At 35.7% G+C, this 25,736-nt stretch overlaps 1 protein-coding gene across 1 annotated transcript in view; it reads right to left on the minus strand.

The window, feature by feature from the left end:
- Window positions 1–17,768, minus strand: part of ARAP2 (ArfGAP with RhoGAP domain, ankyrin repeat and PH domain 2) — a 116,966-nt gene extending 99,198 nt beyond the window's left edge. Inside the window, exons 1-5 of the mRNA XM_079305527.1 lie at window positions 17,627–17,768; window positions 16,656–16,721; window positions 11,003–12,035; window positions 5,130–5,200; window positions 4,117–4,196 (exon numbers count right to left, since the gene is read on the minus strand). Coding sequence (XP_079161653.1) covers window positions 4,117–4,196; window positions 5,130–5,200; window positions 11,003–11,865 — 1,014 coding nt within the window. The 5' untranslated portion in view covers window positions 11,866–12,035; window positions 16,656–16,721; window positions 17,627–17,768. The remainder of the gene's footprint in view (window positions 1–4,116; window positions 4,197–5,129; window positions 5,201–11,002; window positions 12,036–16,655; window positions 16,722–17,626) is intronic.
- Window positions 17,769–25,736: the final 7,968 nt, after the last annotated feature.

The following is a 25,736-nucleotide window of genomic DNA, read 5'->3' on the forward strand; positions in this document are numbered from 1 at the left end:
TTCCTAAAGTTAATCTGACAATCATATTGCACTACTAAGCTTTTCAATATGTCTTTCTTTGTAAAAAAACATAAAATTAAGCACTTCTGTCAGAAAGCATGAAGATGCTTCATTCATTTCAGATTTTATGTGTATGTAACAAAGGTGAACAAAAGCAGAAACAAAGTGGATAAGCTTTCACAACATTGCCATTTGTTTTCTGAGTAGCAGCAACTAATCTTGTACTTGAGGACTGTACCTTGGCAACGTGGAAAGACTAAAAAAAGGACTTAGTTCAAAGCAGAGGAAGTCTGCAGCAAAAATTTAGAAATCACAGTCTGATGCTAGGATATATCTGGGTCAATTGTGTCTTCCTCTGTCAACCAGACCCATTATAAAAATAAAAACCCCCCAAAACCTAACCACACATCACATCACACTTTGTGTGTATGGTGCTGCAGCAACAAGGGCTGAAAAAAAATTTACAAAAAAAAACTGAAACAAAACCTTCAAAAAAACACAATACCACTCCCCCACACATTAATAAAATCAACCAACCAAAACCAACAAAAAACTAAACAAAAAGCATCAATATACCTTGTAAATAAATTAAATAGAAAACTCAAAAGCAATCTATCCACTGCTTACCAAATACTTGCATTGCCTGGAATATTCCAAAAAAGGGGCAACGGCCACACCTCTGCACAATAGTCAAGAGGCTAATATCACAGTGTGTGAAACATCTTGAGAGTAAAAATAGTTAGCATTCTTTATCTTCTTTATCTTGTTTATCAGGATACAATTGCAAACCATAACCACTGAAGGTACATGGTAGTACCTCTTCCTGCCTGTCAGGAGCCACTATAATAACAGTTTGATGTCTGCTTATGCTCACTCTATAATCCTCAGTACCTGAGCAACAGAATTCAGAGAGCCAGATAACTTCCAAGCAATAACTAAGAAATTAGTTTATATTGTCAGTAGAATTTAAAATGCAGAAATCCACAAATGAAGACAGGTTGTGGGTAAAGAAAGTTCAATTTGCTCACAAAAATCTATTTCAAACAAATTAAAACCCAAACATTTGCATTGTCCTGTTTACAGATATACCCTGCAAGATGCTCAGGCTCAATACAAGACAAAATCCATACCTCCTGCAATACCTCCTGAGGTATTATACAAAGATAGCAGCATTTCTCATGCAGACACCTTTATAGAGAGAAGCATTTCTTCTCTGTAGGTACTGTTCTTATGCACAGGAAGCACCTATTGTTAAGGAAGAAATATGGCTTCTGGATGCCAGGCAGATGGAACTGCCTACTCTCAGGCCTGTAAAAAACCCTCTACTTTTGGTCAGGAATTATTCAGATATACTTATGGTTTTAGCTTTTTCTGACAGGTAAAAATCTTTCTGATTTCAACAGCAAGACAGGAAGCCTGAAAGCTAAAACAGAGACTGCACAAAGGGTACGAGCACTGAGCCTACATTAAATGAAGATACTGACATTGAGGAGAGGAATCTTCCTCAGGAGATACCACCTAAGTCTCCTATCAAAGATACTGTCACATAGTTCTCAGGTAGATTCTTGAATCATGGTCTGGCAATATAACTTTGTAATGGGTCCATGAAGATAAAGCCCTCCTTTTAAAATATTAAGGCTTCTCATGTTAAATTGGTAAGACTTGTAATGTGGTCAGCCTTCCACAGTATCCCAATGCTCAGGAGCTCACACAATTTACCAAGCTCAGCTTGCATGTTTAATTTAGTCCATCTACAGCAAGAAATAAAGCCAGTATTTAACTCGTGAGGCCTAAACTTATTAGAATTCAGTCTTGCTCTGGAGGAATTCTAATATATTTGACTCTTTTAGTTAGGCACAACAATGAAACGTCTCTAAAACACTTGGATTTTTGTGTTATTCTAAAATCAATATTAAAAAAAAAAAAATTGTTCCTTCTTCAGGTTGCCCTTCAGAGGTTTCTCTTTCTACTCATCTTTCTTCCTGACCCAAATTAAAGGCATATTTTCTTTATAACCTTCATTGCCCTGTTCTCTCATGCTCACTTACTTCCAGACTGTAGTGACTCATTACCTATTTCTACAGGCACTCCCTTCATAAAAGCCTACAGAAGCCTTTTCTTTACACCAGTGAAACAGAAACAAGGTTGATGGCTAACTTTCAAGCCCTTAGAACAAATTTCAGTCAGTAAGTATAGCAACTTGACACCTTTTATTCTATATGGACATACTATGCTCTCGTGACTCAACATGAAGCAGCAGCAACAAGCTTTAAAATCTTAGATATTTTACAGTGTTATCTAAATATTCTTATTTGTTCCTAGGATATTTGCTTCTGCTGAAAAAAAATCTGAAAGTGAAATATATCTCAATGCATGTTTGTTTTATAGTTCTTCTTTATGACCTTTGTCCACAATTAAGTGCTAATGGAACTAAAATCAGCTATGAGGTTTCCAACAGGTATGTGATAAACACAATGCAAGAAACTATTCACATATGTGTCAAAGTGATATTAAAATACTAATCTTCAGATCAGGTAAAGGATGTTATAAAATACTGCATTAAGCATGATTCTGCAACCAGCAAAATAGCAATTTAGTTTCAAGCAGTTAATCCAGTTTAACAGCATGGTGTTTCTGTACTTTGTGCCTTTGTAAGATAAGAAAGAATGCAGACAACCTTTCTGGGTATGCTTTTTCATAAACAACCATTTCAATGAATGATGCCAAGAAGTTATATGAGGGCTAGGAAACTTCTAGAAAATCAGCTTAAACCATTGAAATAATGACAAAGAAGTTAAATTTTGCATTTCTAAAGACATGGTCACAGACAGCAATAAATAGTACAAACAAGACATTGCATTCAAGGAAAGAAAAGGAACACTCAAAAGTCAGCTTTGCATGCATAAAACAAGAACAAGTAGGAAAGACACATATGATTTTATGTGTACTGTGTTAAAAGGTCAACAACAACAAAAAAGCACAGTATACTTCCAAAAGAAAGCATGCATCAAAAAGAGATTACTTTTACCCTATAAAACTACTCTCACTAGAAGATGAAATTTGAACGACTTACTTTTAATGATCAATTCTTAAGAAATTAGTATGGGAGAAAGAAAAACCTTTGACATCCATTTGAGTAGTTTTTATTTTATTCAATAGTTTACAATTGTTTAAAAATGAAACATTAGATTGAAGACCAGGACAGAAGAACTTTCTGTTATCTTTAATTCTGTGGCTTCAGCCTGGCTGGGAAAAGTATAAATAATCACAGAATCAAAAATTTCTGGTCTGCTTCCTGCTGAGACAGAAGTAGGAGCTGGAAATTCACAGCATTTGGCAGATTCCTCACTAAGCTAATTTACCTCCCATATCTCCCTCCACATGATTCAGAAGTCTGTCCACATGTCATCTGAGCATTCCCACCATCAACTAAACCCCAACAAAAACATTCAGTTCAGAGAATCTTAAAAGAAAAATGACATTCTGGGTATAGAGCAAATTTTGGAAATGCATGAAAAATATCATGCAAGAACTAAAAAATCCTGAGAACTTTCATAGACAGGAACTGAAAAAGGGTATGGCGAAATGTGACCATCATATCACCTAACCCAATGTGCAAGCTGCTTTCACAGGATATGCAAAAGTCTCTGCAGAGATGCCCAATCTTGAGCTGCAATTCTCAGACAAGAAAAAAGCCACTTTTACTCTTCTTAGTAGATTCTAACAGTGTCAAATTTCAACAGCTTAACCTCAGTAATGCACAAAGGATTGTACCTGAGAGCACTGAGAGCATAAATATGGCAGCTCTGACCAGTGGGGTTAAAAAAAAACAAAAACAAAAAGAGTTATCTGTCCTATGTGGATTTAAAAAAAAAAAAAAACCAACCAACACACACACTGCAGCTTCCTATTGAACATACAAAGTGTCTCTAAAGATTATTAAAATTCATTAGTCCTCATATATTTACATCATAAACCCTTCGCATATATCATATATAAAAAGACAGAAAGAGTACAGGCAACTAAAATTAAAAAAATAATTACGGACAGTATGAAATACCTAGCACAAATATTAAAGTGAAAACAGACTATGCACATTCTAGCTTCTCAACTTACTTTAGCATCTTTAGTGCTGTCACAAATAAAGGTTTCCCCATATGGAGAGATAACGGGTGGCTTTTCTTCCATGAAATTATCTTAAGGCAAATAAATAAATAAATAGATAAATAAATACGATCACACAGTGCTCTACTATGAGTCAAAAGTCATCATAAAATCAACAAGGGACACAGATTTTTCAGTTTGTAATTTCTCTTTCCTTCCCAGAAAAAAACTTTGAGGAACAAGGAGCAATGTTCTATTTCTATATGAACTCCAGATACCTTCTTTTCACCACAGACATTATCACTACTATTATGTAACTTGAATATAACTTGCATACAGGCAGTTTCTTCTTTTCTACCCTATATCACGCTAAAATAAAAAAAAAAAATTAAATTGTCTAGTCTAAGAAGAAATAGCTCCAAAGTGTTCTTTATTCTTACTTTAAAAAATCCCAAAAATAAACCACCATACAACACTTTTGTGGAAATCTTCATTTTGTCACCAAGTATTTGCTTAAAATAAATACACATAACTTCAAACAAGATATATTTTTCAAATATGAAAGAAGTTTCCTGCTGACTGCACAAGACTTCTAAACACTTCAGTAAACTATTTAATACAACAAATTTCCCGTTGTTTCTTGGAGCTATGACCACTTATAAACAAATTTAGCAGCATTAGACAGGAATACACTCCTTATATTTTTCAAAAAGTTAACTCTGCTTAAAAAATTCTGGATCTCGCATTAGAAACTTAGAACACTAGGCTAAAAAAAAAAAAAAAGTATATTAAAATCAATGGAGCTGAAAGATTAGATTTCCTAATTTTTACTTTATTTGATTATAATCAAAAAACAAGCAAAAATCCAGAGGATCCAGCAGTGATTAAATACTCTGCTATCACATAAATAAATTTTTCTAGATCTTTGAGATGCCTAATATTTCTTAAAATACATAAGTAATGCTTATTTTAGACAACTGGTCCAAGTTTTCTTTTTCCTTAATATTCAAGATGCAAAAACTCACTGTTTTGTGAAATTTGCCTCCCAGTGCAAGAAATATTTACAAGGTCCATATTTCTTCTTCTCTGAAGGGAACTTGAACAAAACAAAACAGAGAATTAAAACACTAATTGAAATTTCCCAGAAAATAAGCAAAGCAGTTAAACAATTAAAATTATATACAAATACAGAAACAATAGATTTTAAATCTTGTGATTTTTTTAAATTTATTTTAAAAGCCACACAACAATATGTTTTCCCTGCCTTATGACACTGAATACTTCTCTGATCTTAGCAGACATCCCAAAATCGGGGGGGGGGGGGGGGGGGGGGGGGGGGGGGGTTTGGGGGGGGGGAGGGGTTGCCCTAAATTAAACTTAAAACCATTTAGATTGCTTGAAGAATGGAGATCCCAGAGTTTTCCCCAAACTTTTCTTTCCTTTCTCCTTCACAATGATTACCAGTGACTGAATTTAAAAGTGGATGTACTATGAAAACCCACTTTAACATTAACTCGTAAAGGGCCTGAGAATCCAGCCAAAACATGCTCCCAACCACTAAAATAAAAACCACTGTAAAGTTTTGATTAGGTGAATTATTTCCCCCCAACAAAGTTTTAAAACCAAGAGGTAAATGGCATTGCACTGCAATTGCCTGGGACAACTCTTACACATTTTACACATGGGTCACAATGTAACTCCATGGACAGCAGAAAAATTATTTTATTACCCGTGTGCTGGCCCCATGTATTTCAGTAATCTCAAGTATAGTGCAATATTATTGCTATCAGTAATTTTTCAGGCAAAGACAGCTTTATAACCAGAAGGTAGGAAGAAAAATATGTGAATTAGAAAATTTCTAACCCACCTTCACTTGTCCAGCAGTATTAGAGGTCTTTTCAGTCAAGCCCTGAATTCTTCCATTAACACAATTAGCAATTTTTCCTCTTAATTTCATTTTCTTGGCTTAAAATAAGAGTACTAAAGGTTCTCATGTACCCTTATAGAATATTCCAAGGCTGCTAAAGCCATGTAAGAACCTTATCAGTTTTCCTAAGAGTTTGTAGGCCCTCCATCCTCTAAAGCCAAAGGCAATTATCTTCTACTAAAAATATCAATCTCCTAACGTTTGTTTCCCCATTTAACATATTGAGAAACTTTATTATTGTAAGATAAGCTTTATTTAGAACTTTAGAACTACTGTCCCACGAAGTCCAACTTGAATTACTCCTAAATACAAAAATGTTTCTTTGTGACAGTAGGCAGGCATTCATGAGCTACTACTACTGGAAGAGCTTTTAAAATTATGGAGGCTTTCCTTGTGTAAAACAGTGAGTCATTTGCTTAGTTTCAATGTGAATACATAATTTCACCATGAAAAATAACAAGTCAGTTTAAAAAAAAAAAAAATCCCAAGAAAGCAAAACAAAACAAAAGGAAAAAAAAATAAGAAAAACAAACAAAAAAAACCCAAAAAAACCCAAAAAAAAACACAAAGAAAAAAAACAAACCCACACAAAATACCCTCCACTTTTCTTTTAAAATCCATATACTTTTCAGGACTTGTGTATTCTTTTTGATCATGTACCTACATTTATGTACACATGGCACAAAATCTTGCTAAAAAGCAAACTACAGTCTTTTATTCCAGCCTTTAAAAATACAACTTCTTTGTCATTTTTGGAAAGCAAATTTGTAACTTATGTAGATTAAAAACTGACTTAAGATATAAAATAAATGAAATGAGCTCACTCTGAATGTCTGCTTGAAAGATTATGTGTCATTAAAAACCTACAGTGCAAGCTATAAAATTATAATAATTTGTGAATGCTTAGTAGAATAGTAAGATAGCAGCTGTACAAATTAAATATCTGGATTAAAAGAGAGAAAAATACTGAACATGTCTTTGGGAGGAAAAAAACTGAAAAAAATTCTTGTAACTATATCAATCTATGACTTCTTAGCCATTTCAGAAAGTAAATACCTCTTTAATTTTTTTCAATTCAAAAATTGAGTACCTCAAACAAAGAAATTGATGATGCTCTTTAATGAAAGGTTAGCGCAAGCAGTCTGCAAATCACAAAGTGCACCAATTTTTCAAATATATAATAATAATTTTAACTATTTTTCAATGTTGATTTTGTTACAACTGTGGTGATTAAGACTCCCTGATTTCATACATTAAGAGTACCGGATGCAGCTCAGGCTGCACACACTTCTCTAGCACCCCATATTACGCACAAACAGGATGAAAGGCTGTGATGAGGCAGTGACAGGTCTTGCTAAATGCTGAGAAGCTGGAAGGATAAAACTTCACACAGAACTTTGTACCAAGCTGGTTTATTCAATATACTCCTGTCACCTTGGAAATAAAGTGAGGGAAGGAGGTCAGTGCAAGCAGTCAGTGCCCCAAAGTCTTTACTGGCATTCATCTGCTGAGTGTTTTAAATGAAAGAAGTTTTTGTTTTCAGACTAATTCAAGACATGTTTTCTATCTATCTCAAGACACAACCCTCCCATAATGCAAACACATCAAAACTGCTGTAGCATGCTGTGTTAAAGCTTTGGGGTTCATAGACTCACAGCAGAGGTAAAGTTAATAGTGATACTTTACCACAGGAAAAAAAAGGGAGCAGCTTCTATCTTCTAAAAATTTTATTTTCTGTCACGGAACACAGTAGAGACACACAACAACACCAGCTTGGTACCTCATTAGCAATCTTGACCACTTGTAGGGTAAGAAATGGAGTACAAAGGATATCAGCATCAAGCAAGAAATTCCAACTATAGAACCTGCCAACTGCAGAACACAAATGGTGCCTGCTAGGGCCAAGCACCATTATCTATCTCATTTATTCATATTTTCCCCCATATGCAGGATGTTGCCCAGAATTTTGTTCTAGTTTTTCTTAGTTCTCTTAATAAAGAATCAGAACAATACCACTACTGCACAATACCAGAAACAAAGATGGGTGACACAAAAAAATCTAAAAAAGTATAGAACTCATCAGTCAGAAACTTTATCTGCATATTATTCTGTAAAAATCAGATCTACCATGTCATAAATCTGCTTCAGCTTTTTGTTTGAACAGATTGCTTCCCAGAATGATGCAATGGTAACTATGTCACCCAAGAGTGACTGCTGGTTGATCCAAAGTATCCAAAGCCACTAAAACTGTTTCAAAACTAATTATCTTTAATCTTGTCCTAAAGATACATTAGTGGTTAGTTCCATCCATTGTAATACTTTCACTATTTTGTCTTACAAAAACCTTCAATTTTCACTTTGTGATTTTAAACACCTTTTGACTGACCTTTACTAATTCTCTAACAAGAGAGAGCTCATGATGATATGATAAGGAAAAGTCTAGTGTGTATATATATAAATCTAGTATAACTACACATAATACTGAGCAACAAAATCCAGTACTAAAATCTGCAAAATAACTTCACTATTACGAAAATTGTGTAATTGTCACTTTTCTTTTTTCAAAATTGCACCCCCCAACACTACAGTGATGCCACACTGTAGTGCCATAATTCAAAAAAGAAATAAACCCAAGATATTTTCAACTTCTGAAATGCTATGGTGGCTTTCCAGATGCCAGCATGCTTTGTTACTGGCAAAACCCAGCAGCAGAAGTGAGACATGGGGAAGCAGCTAAAATTGCAAGGGAGGTAAGTGCATTATTAATAATAAAAAATTACATGATCACAGCCCTACCATGGGGCACTAGGAGACCCACTGCATGAACTTTTCGTGCTGAAGGCACACAGGAGGTGATGAGAAAAGTATTCCTTGCATAAAAATTTAATGACTCATATCCACAAATGACTAGAAGGAAATGTTGAGTTTCCCAGATTTCAGCAGGATTTCACTGCCTCTATGGAACAGTCTATGGACAATGTACTAAGGATGAAACTAGCATCTGTCAATAAGGCCAGTTGAGGCTGTTTGTCTGTACAATTCTGTGAGAAAGATACATTCTTTCCTGAGGTTAAAGATGTCTGCACAATGCCATTTTAACGTTCTGTATTAGTTCTCTTCCCCTATGAAAAGGTTGTCAGAAAGGTTATCAAGAATGTTTCTGCGAACTTTAAGTTCAACTGTGAAGTTCTTGTTTAACCTCGGTCTGGCAGACAGACTGGTCCCTCAGGATCTCAATATTGCTACAACTGGAGCATAAAGACCAAGAAAAGATACTGGAGTTCACAAATCAAAATAGTAGGTAATGAAGTTAGTGACCCAGTCCCATATCAATCACTAGCAGACTGGGATTTGGAGGATTCATTCCAACAGTGGGAAGACTACAAATACAGCATATTTTCTCAAATGGATGATTGTTTCTCTTTTCGTATGTAGTTATTATATTTTAGCTTAAGAATCCCACTTCGTGTCAGTATGAATTTATTAAATGAAGTAGGGATAATCACGCTACAAAAGTTAACATAAATCTGCTACTCACTGAAAGATATGTATATGTAAGTTTCAATGAGCACAATTTTTTTCTGTCATTTAGAAGAAACCAATGAAGCAGTTTTTAAGGCAAACAAAAAAATCACTGATTGTTGCAAAAAATCTACAACTGTATTACAAGATTAATTTTGACATCTTTCAGTAATGTAAAAAAATGTATAAATGCTGGGAAACCCCTGCATTTAGAGCATGTATAAACTCGATGGTGCTTCTAACTGCTGAGATATGCAGATGAAAAACTCCAGATAAATACACAACATTCTTAGACATGTCCCTTCCAGGCATAGCTTGTGAAAAAAAAAAAAAAAAAAAAAAAAAAAAAAAAAAAAAAAAAAAAAAAAAAAAAAATGCAACCTAATGATTTGGATATGGCTACACCAACAAAACTTTGCACATGCCTTTGCTGAGTTTTTCTTCTGCTTAAGACACTTAGCCAGCATGACAACTAAAACTTACTTAATAGATCCAACAATACTACAAATGAACCTGTGTGGTGATATTTTTTGCACACAGATTGCAATAACTACATATTCAGTGCCCATTATTTTTAACATTCCAACAATTATACTTTTATTAAGATAGGTCTTGAATAAATGCCCAACAGCAGATGTTTTTCTCAACATTCCATCATATTTTTCCAAGGCAAGTATACAAGTCTTGGTACAGGTTGTACAAGCCTACAACAACTAATGTTTATTCAAGAAAGTAAGTGTCACTCAGCAATTTGGGGATTCAAATTATGAACTCAACCATTTTGAAGGAAGAAAAACACAGTCACATCCCTTGAATACTTAGAAACAAATTCAAAGATTCCATAAACTCTGAAAACTTTCCACATCGATCATCTTTGTTCCCTCCTTTTTCCACTCTTGTTCTTCCCTGTTAGAATGTCTCAAAAATATCTTTATATTAGAAATACCATTAAAAGCTAAGGTTGTGTTGTTATAAGACTGCCAGCAGAAGCCAACACATAATATGAATAAATGGTTGCCTTCATTCTCCAAAGTTAACAATTAAATGACTACCAGTTCAGAAATTAACCCAAAAGCCATCTTGAAGTATGTTCTTGCTTATGCTTTATATAGTTGCTTTTAAGAGTTTTAGCTAAAGCAATCAAGATTCCTTTCTTTGTTAATAGGTAGATGCAGAGAAAACTGGCAAGGTTTTAAGGACACACTATTCTAAAATTTCCCTTTACACTCTCATTTTTGCTTTTAAATTACATTGAAGCTTAATCCTTTTTCAATTAATTTGGCAACATTTATATCAGATCCAGTGTATTTACAGTTCATATTAAAAAAATACACACTAAAAAAAAAAAAAAAAAAAAAAAAAAAGACAAAGTAGGAAAAAAACAAAGAAACCCCAGACTGTTAGTTCTACCATGACAGTAATTTCTCATTAGTAATGAATAGCAATTACCTTGATGAAGCTTGAACTTTACTTGATTCTGGAATTTCTGGTACAGGTCGATGCCTTAAGATAAAAGATCGGCTTGCCCTTGGAAATACTTTCATGCAGTTCAGTGTACAGGAATCATACAAGTCATTGTCTATCATTTCTCCTTTAAACTTATAGAATGGAGAATCTGGTTTACTATGAGATAGATCACCCTCATCTGCAAACCTCTGCTGTTTGTTTTCTTTGCATTTTGTCTCGCATGAACGAACAAATGAAGGAGGATCACGAAACACCAAAGTGCCAGTCAAGTGCTCATCAGCTTGGTATGCAGCAGCTTCTGTCAGTGATGCATCTGGCTGAGCATTCGTCTTGATATTTGTCCTCTGACTGACAGCTTCTAGTAGGCTGTCTGAATTCTGGTATAAACTGCAAAAATCCAAATTTGTAAAGCTATCATCATTTGCCTCCATTGAGTTTTGCTCTGCAAGCTCAAACTTTTCCTTATTGACGTAAGATTTTTTAAGAAGTTGTTCTGAGGATGTTGCAGGTATCAAGCCAGTCCCATCTGCACTTGAATTGCTTACAGGAGATTCCTGATCTGAGGATGAATATTGCTTCTCTTCTAAACCTTTCAAGTCTTTGAATTTTAGATTTTCATGGAAAAGAGAATTTCCTGGAATTTCCAAAAGACTGTCTAACTGCTTAAGAATCCTTCTGCGATGTCCTGTAGGCAACACTCCCATCTGCTGAAGCACACTATTATTTATTCCCACACAATCCATCACAGTGTCATAGCCATACTCTCTAAAGTTAGGAAGATACTGTGCAAGGTTAATGTTGACCAAAAATTCTTCAATATCAGTGCCATTGCCTGTAGATGACATGACTTAATTCCATATATTGCCCCACAAAGTCATGTAGAAATAGTCAGGTTGCATGCATGTTCACTAGCAAGAAAACTCTCTCAAATTTGGTGTCCACCAGCCAGCAGATAATACCCGTTTCCTTACGACACCTCAAGTTTCTTCAGTTCGGTCTGTTTTTTTTTTAAATACTGCAAACATACAGAAAACAAAAACAACATTAAAAAAAAATCTCACTTGAACCTCACAATTACCTTGAATAAAATTGCGAAAGACTCCTTGTCACTTGAACAGTAATATTTTAAACTACCTGTACACAACAATTTCAGCAATGATAAACCCAACCTTTTATCTTGGCATATATTAAAACAAATAGCAAAATCAAAGTCTCAGCACAAATAACACATCTTTAAAATACATATTCCTAGTAGTTAAACATTAAAATGAACAGTTAAGAGATGAACCACTTATCTACACACACACTCTCTTATTACACAGTACTTGGATATTGGGGAGAAAGAGTTATCCAAGATCACAACTGGAACCTAAAGCTTTTCTATTTCCACACTAGCACCAATAAATTATGGAAGAGGGCTTCTACTCCCTTACCTCCCAATCTCAAAATCCTTTTAGCATAGAAACACACTTGCAACTGAATGAAGGAAAAATGACTCTCTAGAGCATTCTACGTGATCTGTGCATTCAAGCCCTCTTCAACTGAGAATCCAACCAAACAAGTGCTATCCTCAAGAACATGGTTTGCAGCAGTCAGCCCTTTAAGCAAACTGCAGAACACAGGAAACAGGTAACCAGCATCTCAACTCTGACAAGGAAGCAGTTTTCCCTTGGTCACAAAGAGAAAAGGCATGAATCCACAGGCAAGTTCTGGCTGTCCATGAGTTTTTCCTTAGTATCTTCCATCTCAGCTGTTACACAGATTTCATATATTTGAGTAATTCTTTCTTTCAGGGCCATATCTCAATTCACAATTTGCAAAATCCAGATGCTACTCTTCTGAAGGTGTATGAAACAGCCTGAAATAATATTTCTTCAAAGAAGGTTTAAGATCAGCAACACTCAACAGGTTTTTTCACCTCTCTCTTTCAGTATAAAGAGTAATTTGGCCTTAGGGAAACCTGCTGACTGTAGCAGCTGTCCTGGCATGCAGGTACTAGCCTTAAGCAGCCTGGAAAAGAAAGAACAGCTTCAGTGGAAGAGCATTAAGATTTAAGTAGCATTTAGAAAAAGGAGAAATCTTATGACACAGAATTTGTCTGTGGTAGTAGGCATTGATACCTAATTCTTCAAAGTCATTCATCACAAAAAATGCAATATTTATGGTCTAGAATTGAAACTTAAAACATTGCCAACATTTTTACTGTATCAATTCCTAAATACAGGATAAACCCTCATCCTATAAGATTCCTCCAATGTTTTTTGAATAAGTCATTGTTCAGAAAGGTTGTAAAAATAAATAGATAAAATAATATTTATGCACCTCTTAATTACCCAAAGCCACATATAGATACACCTAAATTTAAAATAATGTACTGCATGAAGCACAGCTGTTATCACTGCTATTGGCAATTGTACCTGATTATGATTATGAAATAAATTATTAGGTAACTACCTCAATCACTGGACTTGTTTTCTTGCAAAATTTTGTAAATATCTTCATTACTCCCACACTTTTATAAAGTGGTAATCAAAACCAAGGAAAAAAGTAGATTCTTCATATTTACACCATGTAAACACGTATGTGGCATAATAAGAAGAAAAAAAGGAGATGAGCACACCTACATTATTCTGGAAGATGTAAAATTCAACATAGTATACTTACTAAAAATGTTCCTTTATTTAAAATAAATAATTGGATTCTGTCTAGTCTCTACCTTCATTTTTCTGGATATATTTTTGTCAGCTTTGATCACTACCCACAAGTCTAAGAAGTGACCTATCTTGAATATTAAATTGATACTATTAAAACCTTTTAGAGAGACAACTCCATAGGTCAATCAGATATCAACCTCTCAAGAGAAATTAACTTTATTATGGAGTTAACACTCAATTAAAGATTCTAAATTATTTAAATTCAAAAAGCCTTGGATTGATCTAAACTCATTAACAATCCACTTTCGTATTTACCTTTGTCCCGTCCTAACCTGCGTGCTTACATAAACTTCCATTGTTCCTTTAAAAAATTGAAAACTCAGCATTTCCTCAAAATTTTCATGGTAGCCTCCAGTCATAAAGGATAAAATTCAACAGTATGGCACCCATCTCTAAACCCTGGAAAATGTCAATGTATATTCTCTTAAGTAGTTGAATATACATTGTCAGATTCTGAGTGAAAAATTTCAGAATGAAAAAAAAATTAATACAGAAATTACATACTGGTGAAAAAATACCAGAGAGGTACTGCTTGGGCCAGAAAATAGTCTTTCAGATACTCAGTAATTAAATAAAAAACACAATCAAACAGACTGTAAACAAAAGGAAAAAAAAAAAGCAAACAAAAAATACCCCACCAAAAAACAACAACCAAATACACATATTCAGGTATATAAAACCCCTACAGTGTATGCATATCAGTCTAAGGCTTTTAAAGTTGCAGTTGCAGCTGGTTATCTCAGCAATTTCCACCTTCCTTGACAGTTCTGGGTTTCATGGAAGCATTTGGCTATTTTTTCCCTAAGGTGTTACTGTTCATTTTCAGACAGTATCATCATCTCAATCCTTCCATCTTTCATAATAACAAAAAATGCACCTGGGAACACAGCTTTAGATATATATTTATAAATAAACATACATATGTTATATATAAACGTATATATTTATACCCACACAGTCTCTCTTCTCTACCTTAATACTCTTTTTTCCATGCAATTGCTTCTCCTACACCTTTTTCTGGAACATCTCCAGTGTTGTTACTTCAAGAACTCAAACAGCCATGTGTTATCACCTGTTTGGATTCTAACCCATCTTTGTATAAACCATATATCAATTTAAAGGTTTACCTAGCAGAGAACAAACTTTACTTTCAAATCTGTAAGAAAGGTTACATTTTGACGTGTATTTTATGAACAAAGCATGTAGCAGAGGAAGGAAGTTACTGCTTGCTGAGAAGACATGTAGACCACAAAATGCCAACAGTGCTGGAAGATAAAGCACATGCCACTTTCTGTTTCTGTAGATGTCTATGGCAGAAGCTACCAGTGTATCCATCAAGATTTCTGAAGACATGCTATAGATCTAGCCTAGCTATGCAACTGGTTAAATACCACTAAGATCACATATTATTTTGTGGGTCTAAGCAGAAGTTTATACTAGCAACTGGTTTGGTTTCATTACTTACACAAAGATTAACATAACAAACAGCTAAACACACTGGTGAGCGTTTTGCAGGCTAGAACATAAATATGTTCATCTTCTTAGAATATTTTACAAGGGTTGAACTCAAGAAGTGTACAGAAATGCAGATCTCAAGGACCACCTTATTCAATACATCACTATGTTTCGATATGATTGTTACCAATTTTAAAAAGAATTTAATTTCCTCCTTAGCTTTTATTCCAAAGTAAGTAATAAAAAACCCTAAAGAATGTAAGGTACTAGAAATGGAGTGTCTTATACACATTTGTACAAATATATTCATTCTCTTTCACATCCATATTTCTACCATTACAAACTCAGCATTTGTAAACAACATTAGTGCACACGGTTGCATGCATTCCGTAGAACTAATCTCCTCTCAGAAGCAAGGCAAGATAGATTTTTCCTACTTAGAAGTAAATAGCAAAAAAGCCCCCAAAAACCAACAAAGAAACAACAAAAAAAAAGCACAAGGGAATTTTAAACTTGCTTAAATAAAACTGATTCTTGTTTTAATATGATATTCTCCTAAGTAGAGTAACCAAGACAAAAATCACCATTCTCAACACGATTACTAAAAATAGGAAAATGTTATAATGGCTATTTTTAAAAAGGAAAAAAAAAATCAAGCTTCTTGGAAGACACCTGACCATTCTATTATCAAAATAGGGATAAAACATCTAAATTGCTATGTGAAAAAAGCAATATAAGGAAAATCATTTGGGCTTTTCTTCTAAGAAAGAAGTTTCATCAGGGGATGAATGTGTGTTGCACATCCCTAGTCTTCTACGGCATCATCCAACTTTTTTTCATAGTAGATGTTTCTCACACTTCTTTACAAACTGATTGTCAATTTCTTCATTTTGCCATCTTATGGAAGAGACTTTGAGAAGGAGTGGCAACAAAAACTCAGAGTGGCCTAACAGTTCTTTCCTTTTACTGAAAGCAACAGCTCAATAGCATCCAAGAAAAATGGCAATTCTAACTCCAAGAACACTTCCTCACATGGAGGGTAAGCACCTGCATCTAGCATTCTGGAAAGCTACATCTATTAATTTTAAAATACTTTCTTCCTAAGATTTTTCAAATTGAAAAGTTCTGAAGACAAAATTGACAGGGAGATAGACAAATCTTAGTTGAAACAAGCAAGCAATCCAAACTTTAATAATAAAATGTGTGAACAGTAGGTTGTAGGTAAACTCAAGCGGGACTAGACTTTTTTTTTTTTTTTAATTTTTAATATCAATACAGATACAAGCCTGAAGAAACTGTCAAACTTTTAAGAGTACATGGTAAGATAATCATGCTGTGAGCAATCAGTTCAACAAACATAAGCAAGTTCAGGCTTGCTCCCAGCTTCTGCTAAACCACCTACTACATAAAGATCCTAATAAATATGTTAAAAAAAAAAAAAAATAAAACAGTACAACAGGTCTTACCACGAAGAAGAATGAAATCTGCTAGTAGTAAATTTCACCTTCACATTGTAATTGACTCCATACAAACTGACAAGATTAACATAGAAAACACTGTAACAATCTTTTCCAAAACCTACATTATACAATCAGCATATTGATTGCAAAAAAAAAAAATGAACCGACAAAAAACAAAACAACAACAACAAAACATTCCAATAGAACTATTGCCTTATTGCCTTTACCAATACAAGGAAGTTACGAAGCATAGGTCAACCTAGTGGATAATTACAAAATAACTATAATTACACCCTCTGTCAAACTGTTTGTCTTTTTTCTTTGTCTTTTTTTTTTTTTTCTTTTTTAAATTTCAGAGCACTTGCCTTCTAGAAAAAAAGTTCAGCAACCTTCGTTACCTCCAATTCAAACCTCATACTGCAAGAAATTCCAGTGGAACAACTTGCAGAGTCGCAGGAGTAAGGAACTGCATGGCATGAATAAACTGACTGAAGGTGGAACTGGACCTTTGGGAAGTTGCCGTGGTCAAACTAGGGTGCTGTATCCTTCACTTCGTATTCTCGATCCAGGACATACTAAAGCTTCTTTGACTTCCTTAAAATTTCTGATAAAATTTCGAGGTATATAATAGCAGCTAACACGAGGTCTGTTTATATCTGACTTCACAAAAGCAACTCATAGAGTAAATAAATACACAGCAATAAAGCACCATTCTTTAGCATGACATTTGCATACAAATCGTTAAAACAATCGAAGCTACAAAGAAAACGGAGAGCAATACACGCCTTATTTCCTACCTGCCTAGCTGCTACATCTCCCGGATCGCCACTCGGTCCCTGTCGCTCCCGCGGGACGTGTCCCGTCCCACCCCCCGTGCCCTCTCCAGCAGCTTTCCCAGCGCGGGGCGGCTGCCGGCGGCTCCGGGAGCGGAGCATCACCCCGGCCCGGCCCCGCACACCCCGCACACCCCGCCTTACCTCCGCTGGAGCCCGGCTGACGGGGACGGGCAGGCGGAGGAAGGAAGCGCAGGGCTTTAGCTCGTTCAACTTTCAGTTCTCCCTCCCCGCTGGCTCGCTCACTTTCTTGCTTTCTCTCCTTCCTTCCTTCCTGCCGGGCTGGCTCCACACCCCAGCCCAGCTGCCCCCGCGCCGCTCCCCGGCAGGCCGCGCCCGCGGAGCTCCCTCCTGCCGCCGGAGCAGGCCGCACCTGGGCGCGCCGGGGCTGCGGCTCGGGCCGGCCCGGCCCCGCGCATTTCCTGGGCAGTGCGGGCAGCCCGCGGGCAGGCTGCGGCTCCGCGCTCCGCGCCCGGCGCATCCCCGCACGGAGCCCCGCGCTGCCCAGCGGGACTCCCCTGCCGCGGGCAAGGGGCGGCCCGGCGCCACCGCTGACACCCGCTCCGGCCGCGGGGAGACACACACCTGCGGTCACTTGCGTAAAACAAACGGAGCTTGCAGTAATTCCCAGGAATTCCCCACTTCTTGCAAGTGCCTGTGTCTGTGAACAATGTGACCCAGATAAAACCAGCATTTTGTTACACGAAGTGATACAGAAAGGATTCTAACGTAGTCCGTTGGTGGATATCCCCATCTTTTAGTTGAAGTGTCAATTCTCGTCTTTTCTAATTAAGTCGAAGGAGGTTTCGGGAAGGGTTTACAGTGTTGCAGCTGAAGTCTGAGGTCTGCCATTCACTCTACCGCAGCAAAACAGAAAAAAATATATAGTGAGAAAAAAAGGCCGTTTATTAAATCGGTGATTTAGGAGCAAGCAAACCTGGGCACTTTTTAGGACTGCTTCCTACACACTAAATATAGCCTTACTAGTGGAGGGGCTGTTGAAAACTGTTGGTGACATGGTGAGGTCTCAGGATCACGATTTTGGATGGAAACAGCTTCTCCATTCTCCAGCTTTCAGTCAAAACTTCCAGATTAGAAGTTTGCAGTTCAGTATTACAGCACCAATTCCACCAGTGCCAAAACACTTCTGAAAATCCAGCCTCAAGTTCTAATTATCAGAAATGTAATTATTTGTTTACCTAAAGAAATGCAGTTAATTTTACCCCCTAAACTCTTATTTTGCAAGCAAATTTTTGGATTTGCCTTTTTTTGACAATCTAAAGAAATTTATTGTGCTCTCGCTTGTCTTTTTATTAATGCTTTTGCAGCGTCTATCTCAGACAAGGAATTGTCATTCCCAACTATTTGCTAAGGGGCTGATTTGTTTCCAAACCAAGTGAGTGCACAGATGTGATTCAGGTAAGTACACTAACACCCTTTTTTGTCATAGCCTTTCTGGATTGTAACCTCATGACTCACAGAGTCATCTGATCACAGATTTGCCTAACATTTCCAGCTAAGCCCAGCTTCCATTCAGAACAGTAGGAGTGCCAATGAATACTGACTTTGAAAAGGAATTTTAACCACAGTAACTTAAACTATTTGAAAGGTTCAGGCCCTGCAAACAACAAAAGATCGGCCTTCTTTGCAAGGCTTACCTCACCTTGCAAAAACTCAGTTAATTAGCAGTTTGTGGTGGGCTAGAATTTCTTTCTGCTCAAGTCTAAGACTACGGTCCTTGAGGAGCCCTTGTGCTCCTTTCTGTATCAAGAAGTTCCCAGGTCCTTCCATGAAGTTCACTTTTCTTCCTCTTCCAGGGACCCTAGTAATTTGCCCATGTAGATGGGGCAGTGGCAGAGACTACAGATAACAGTCTGCTCAGCATTTGTCTTTAAGAAATAGGTGTCAGACCCTGACACAGAACTCACATGGAAGGAGATTGCCCTCTGCACATTTATAGCTGTACAACAGTATCTTCCCTCAGAGCACAGCTTGACGCTGCACCCTGACACACTGTGTCTCAGCCAGAGTTTTATTTACTTCGTTTCCTTGACCACAATACTGTATCACAAGAACTGAAATAAATATTTTTTTTCCAGTGTGTTTCTTTGAGAGAGGGCAAGGAATGGGAGAAATAAGCATTAAACACATACCCAGTTGTGCTTACTTCTTTTTGTTTGCATTATGTCCAGAAAAATTGCAATATACATGAGCTCATTTCAAGTCACGTTGTGCTATTAATGGTTTAGGGACTTTTCTTGACATTTTTGTGTATCTAAATTACATTATCAGTACCACACAAATCCATATGTTGTTTTATTCCTTGTTAGAAATAAAGTAGTATAATTTGATATACAGTGTTTTGTTCTTTGTTAGAAATTAAGTAGCATACTATATCATCTTTTAAGAAAGCTCTCAGGTCTCTAATTTGTCTACAGCATATAGTTCTCTAATGAGCATGGAATGGCAGCTAACACTACAGTAACAAAAGAAGTCTTACAAAAATCTAGCAGGAAATTGCATTTTGCTAATTTTGGTGTAATTCAGATATGACGTAAGGAAGAGTACTATTCTAAGACTTGTTGATAAGACTGGGTTTTCAAAATCTGCTGATAGACCTGAAAACTGCAGATGTTTTGTTATCTGATAACTACCTTTGAGTTTCTATGTTGCTGTCATGAATAAGTGTTAGGTAGGCAGGTGTTTTTAGTAGATCAAGACAAAATTTCAGTCTAGTTATAAATAGGAGCTGCATGACTTCTGCTATATTCTCTGAAAGACATTCGAGCTTCTGTACCATAAAAAATGTTTAACCATATAAGGGCATTCATAGTGAATATGCTGATACCTTCCAGCTCATATTTGTCATCACAAAACCCTTTAAAAAGCCTATTTTCCAGTGATTGATAGCGACCTGATTTTTTTTTTTAACAACAATAAGAATAACCCTGTAAGTTTGTGTTTAAGTAAAGATGGAATAATATAAACTGTACAAAAACTAATCCTTAAGATATAAATATATATCAGATTTCCACACTCTTTGTGGTTAGTCATACACCAGAATAGGTGTTGGCCACATTTCTTATTGTTAATTAAGCTTACAATGAAACTGATTCAACCTAGACAGACATTTTCCAAATTCATATATTGTAATTTTTAGATGCATATATTTTTAAAATTACAGATCTGTTCTACTTGCTGCATATTTATTATATTTAAGAACTCCAAATCCAGCTGCACAAACAGCCAATTGATAAGATAAAATAGGAGAAACAACTTCTCCTTCCTTTATGGGTGGCTTACAAGTAGCTCTGATATTTGCATGAAGTTTGTCAGCTACCTAAAAATGCACAGGAGACCTGAGTTTATTTGTGACTTTAAATTAGATTGTTTCACTTTCTCCTGGGGAAAAAAAAAAAACCAAAACAATATTCTTATCGAACACAGTGCAAGCAAGGTTAAGTTCTGAACTTGTTCTTCTGTGATTGGTTCTGTCTCATTTGCTCCTCTTCAAAGCAGAGGTAATAAAATTCATCCATCAGTCTCCTCAAGGTGTTGAGAAAGTTAAATATTTAGATTTTGGAGCTTATGAAGTATCATAAGAAATGAAATGTTAGCTACACCTCAATCAACCAGCAGGTGAATATCTAGGCCTTTTATGATTTGAGCCTCTCTATTACTGTTATGATATAATATTGATGTTATTGTTAATAAAATATCAGGAAAACTAACCTTGGAAATTAAATAATGCATTACAGTTTTCACAAGCAGTGTTCTACCCCAAGGTAATATTTTTCACTCAGGGTAAAAAAAAATAATACAGAGTTTCAGAAGAATGATAGGACTGCAGATAAGAATAATCAATAGAGTTAAATTCAGGTTTGCATTTTATGTCAGCAGTTTATGTGTCCTTGGAATTCCTCTCATCAACTTACTCAATGTGTTATAAGTCAGTTACTTTTGTATGTCACACTGGATAACAGCCTCCATCTTTACTCAGACAGACCTGTAAGCCAGTTTGACCCATACCCCATATTTTAATGTAATTAATAGTCAGTTTGATTTCCAGGAAGCTTTGTAAGATAGTTCCCTGTACCATATGATGGATTTTTAAACTATCATTTTATAAGCTATTAATGTAATTTATACAGGTATGATAACACAATTATATTCAGTTTTGCCATCTTCTTTTAATGGCTGTAAGTTTGACCTTAATGCAGTCTATGTTTTGTTAAAACTACTGATGGACTCATGAAGTAGTTCCTTTAGCTACTTTGATATTGATATATGACTTTTGAAATAAATATGTAAAAGTGTACAGAGTACTAATTACTTTTGCAATGTATTGATATTTTTCTTTCCTTTTTATTCTGGTCACAGTTAAATCTGAATGAAGTTTTTGGCTTACATATTGTGCATATCACTCAACTGCACATGCAAAATTCTCTTAAGAAGTCATTAGATTAATTGACATACTCTTAATTATCATAGAACTACTTGTAAACCAATGGTAAAATTTGCTCTAATTAACAACTCTCATATAGCGGTGATGGGTGAATTAGAAACATTGAACTTGACTTCACTTTCAATACAAGTCTGCAAAGATAGCGATTCAAAATATATTCCCTGGGACAACGTGAGGTTCCAGGAAGTTAAGATTCTATCTGCTGTCTTTTGCCAAAGCACACAGTACTGCACAGACACTTGCCTGGACTAACCCACTGCAAGTGCTCTGCTAGGCCTGCACCCAAACTCTGCATACAGCCCCATGGGCTGGTGATCCCCCTCTTCCCTCTGTATTGGTACATGCAGTAACCTGCAGAGCTGAGATTCTTTTCTGCAGTATTGTTTTATTGCATGTTTATTTATACTGCTTGAATTCACAAGCCTAGAAATGAAAGCAGACAATTTATTCTAGCAGTGCAAGGGAGTTAAGCTCCTGCTGTAAATGAAAGGTTTCTAGTTGCTGACTAGGATTTCTGCATGAAATCTGTCACTAGAAAATCTAAATCTAGTGGCTTTAATACTTTTTCTCAAAGCACCTGTGTTCCAAGTGAGACCTTATTCTAGCACTTCTGTCTCTCATATTTAAATGTGTTCAAGCTTTTTGAGTACAAATGCACCTTCAAAGCATGTGGCTTGTTCAAGGGGGTTTTTTATTTCTTTTCTATTGGTCTAATTTAGGGGATTTGGTTACCTTGACATAGCTTTCTGTCATCTTTGAGAAGTTTAATGGAGCATTGTTTAACTCACTTGAAAATAAATCCCTCTGAGGAAATTTTCTGTACATCAAAGTGGTAATTTTTTCCCCATATTTATCTTTGCACAGTTCATTGAATTGTAATGAATCACACATCATTAAGATTTTATCTCCACAGCATTGCCTTATTTGAATTCAACAGAAACCACATTTGACACTTTTAACAATGTTATTAGATTTAAAGGTCACCATTTCAGGCACTTTCTTCTCTCTTTCATTTTACTTGTTGCTTAAGCAAATTTGTCATGGAAAGTAACGAAATATAATGAACATCACAGAACTATTTCAAGTGAAAAAAAAGTACATAGTACAATCACACATGAAATTGTCCATAGTTAAACACAATTTCACACTGTTATTTAGGTCTGATGAACACACAGTATCATACGATCATAGAATTGTAGAATGGCCAGATTTAGAAGGGACCTCAGAGGTCATTGAGTCCCAGTCCCTTGCCATGGGCAGGAACATCTTTCACCAGACTGGGTTTCTCACAACTCCATCCAAACTGGCCTTGAACACTTCCAGCTACAGTGTTCTTTGGAATAACTTCTCTGGACAACTTGTTCTCTCCCTTCTGTTTTCTCTTTTCCTCACTGCTCTCTGCCCAACCAAATAAAGCAACTCATTATAGCTGACTCACTTCACAGCATTCTGATGCTATCAAAGGTGTTAAACTGGAAGCTTACTGTATGTACAAATAACACTTCAATAGAAAACTCAAAGCAAAAACACCCCATCTGTCCATGAATAATTTCTTGTAAAGTTACTAGGGTAAGTTAGAAGCTGAGTACTACCAAGTATTTGAAGTTTTACTGTATACATCCCATTTCACCAACAGTTTCCTTAGCTTTCTGAGCTACAGCCTGAAATGTAAAATGCTAATTGTTTAAAGTAGACAAGCTGCTTGGGTAGTACCTTACTATGAACGTATGACATAAATTCTATGGCACAGTGCACCTGTAGCACTTTCTAAGTTTTTCTTATACTATTATTGCTTTTTAACTTGGGCCTTAGGATACCAGAGATGGGGACAATAACCATTACACATATTTTTAAATAAGTATGTCACTTAGAATTATATGCAGAGTATATAGGGAGAACTTATTGGATCTGCACCATACACTCTAATCTCTTTTCCTGGCAGAACAAAGTCCACTTCCTTTGTTATCAGCTACGCAACACTTCTAAAGTATTCTGAAAAGAACATGAATATCTGCTAAAGGGTCATTTAATTTAAATGTATGATTTGATCCTTGTTTTCCTAAATTGGATGTTTTGTTCTTTCTATATCCAAGGCTATTATTTAATGTGAATGAAAAAGTCCTTTTTTAAAAGGTCTTTTCAAATAATTAGAGAATATAGTTAAATGTGAATGTAACCCAGGAACACAAATTATTTTAAAACAAAATCAAGCACAGAGCCAATATTTCTAACTTGTTTTTTTGTGGGTTTTTTTCTGCTATTGCAGAAAATCTTTGTTGAAGATTACTCTTTAAAAAAATCAAATTTCTGTGGATAATTAAACATTAAGAATGAGTGCACAGGTCTTTTGTTATTAGTTCTTTCACATGAAATAAACAAACAAACAAACAAACAAATAACATCACAAGACTGGAAAGAAACATAATCTATTAAAAATTCTATATTTATCACAATTGGTTTTGCACTTTTATTTCTCAAATATATGACATTAATTTTCTTCCTTTTGTGTTACATTACCTACCTGGACATAGGGCCCTTCTTTAACAATTGGGTTGTTGGGCACCTGTCTCTTTTCTTGTGAGTCTGTTGTTGTAATAGTAATTTACTCATGTCCATGGGCAGTGGATAACATGACAGCTTTTGTCTTCATCCTACCACTATGGGTCTGATCTTTTTCTCAGTTAAAGGATGTATTTTAGGCAGGGATTTCCAGTGAGGCTGAGGATCCACAGTGGCAAAATCTTAGAGAGTTACTTGTGATCAGATATCCCTGGACTGGTTTTGTGTCTCTCTTTGTGTACCTGTGTCTTTTTTCCTCTGCTCAGATTTTCTGTAGTAAAAGCTGAAAGAGAAAACTATACTTTCACTGTTAAACTTGACTGCTGGAGAATTGAATAGTACTGAACTTATCAAGTCTGCTTATTCCTTAAGTCTCAACATCCTCACTGTAACTGGTGATCTGCACAGTACACCATCTCAGTAACTAATCCAGGGTGAACTAAATCCAGGCTGAATTAACTTCAGAAAAGTACAAGATTAAAGTGACTCCAGCATTTACTGTATGATATAAATTTTATTCTATCTAAATAACCTTTATGCTAAATTCTTTATCATATTGCAGTGAATTCACGTGTGATATTACAATATTATTTTCTTGGGTACTCTAGATTATATATTAATATAGGCAATCATATATTTTCAGGGGATATATACTGTAGTACATCTGAATAACTTGTGTTGCCTACTTTATTTACTCTTCTTGGTTTCCAATTATAATATACTAAATGCAGCAACATATTCTTTTACAATCTGTAATGTACAGAAAGCTACAAAGCATGGCATGGCTTATCACCTGCACGCACCAGGTAAGCCTGATCTGGACCATGGAACCCCTTGGGGGCAGGCAGAGCCCTGAAAGCTACTACTGCACCAGCTGGATCTCTTTGGGCAAGAGCTTGTGTCAAATAAAAACCATATGATTTTTCCCAAAGACTTTATAGTTACATTATCTAATGCTTGTCAATATGGTACATAAACACCAGCCTTAAATTATAAGGCTGTTCAGTGAACACCAATCAAAGATTAGGAAAATTCATTTACATAATTTTTCAGCCTTCTTCAACTAAGGAGAAACAGCTAATTGATAGCAAAATATAATAGATAGGTTTTTATAGGCCAGCAGTGGCACTGAAATTAAGACAGGATGAAGGACCTACCTTTTTTTTTTTTTTTTTTTAACTAAAACAATGGTTTTCCTATATGAATAATTGAATTTCAAGATCTTCACAT

Source organism: Erithacus rubecula, assembly GCF_903797595.1.
Source record: "Erithacus rubecula genome assembly, chromosome: 5".
In the NCBI taxonomy this organism is placed as follows: Eukaryota; Metazoa; Chordata; class Aves; order Passeriformes; family Muscicapidae; genus Erithacus; species Erithacus rubecula.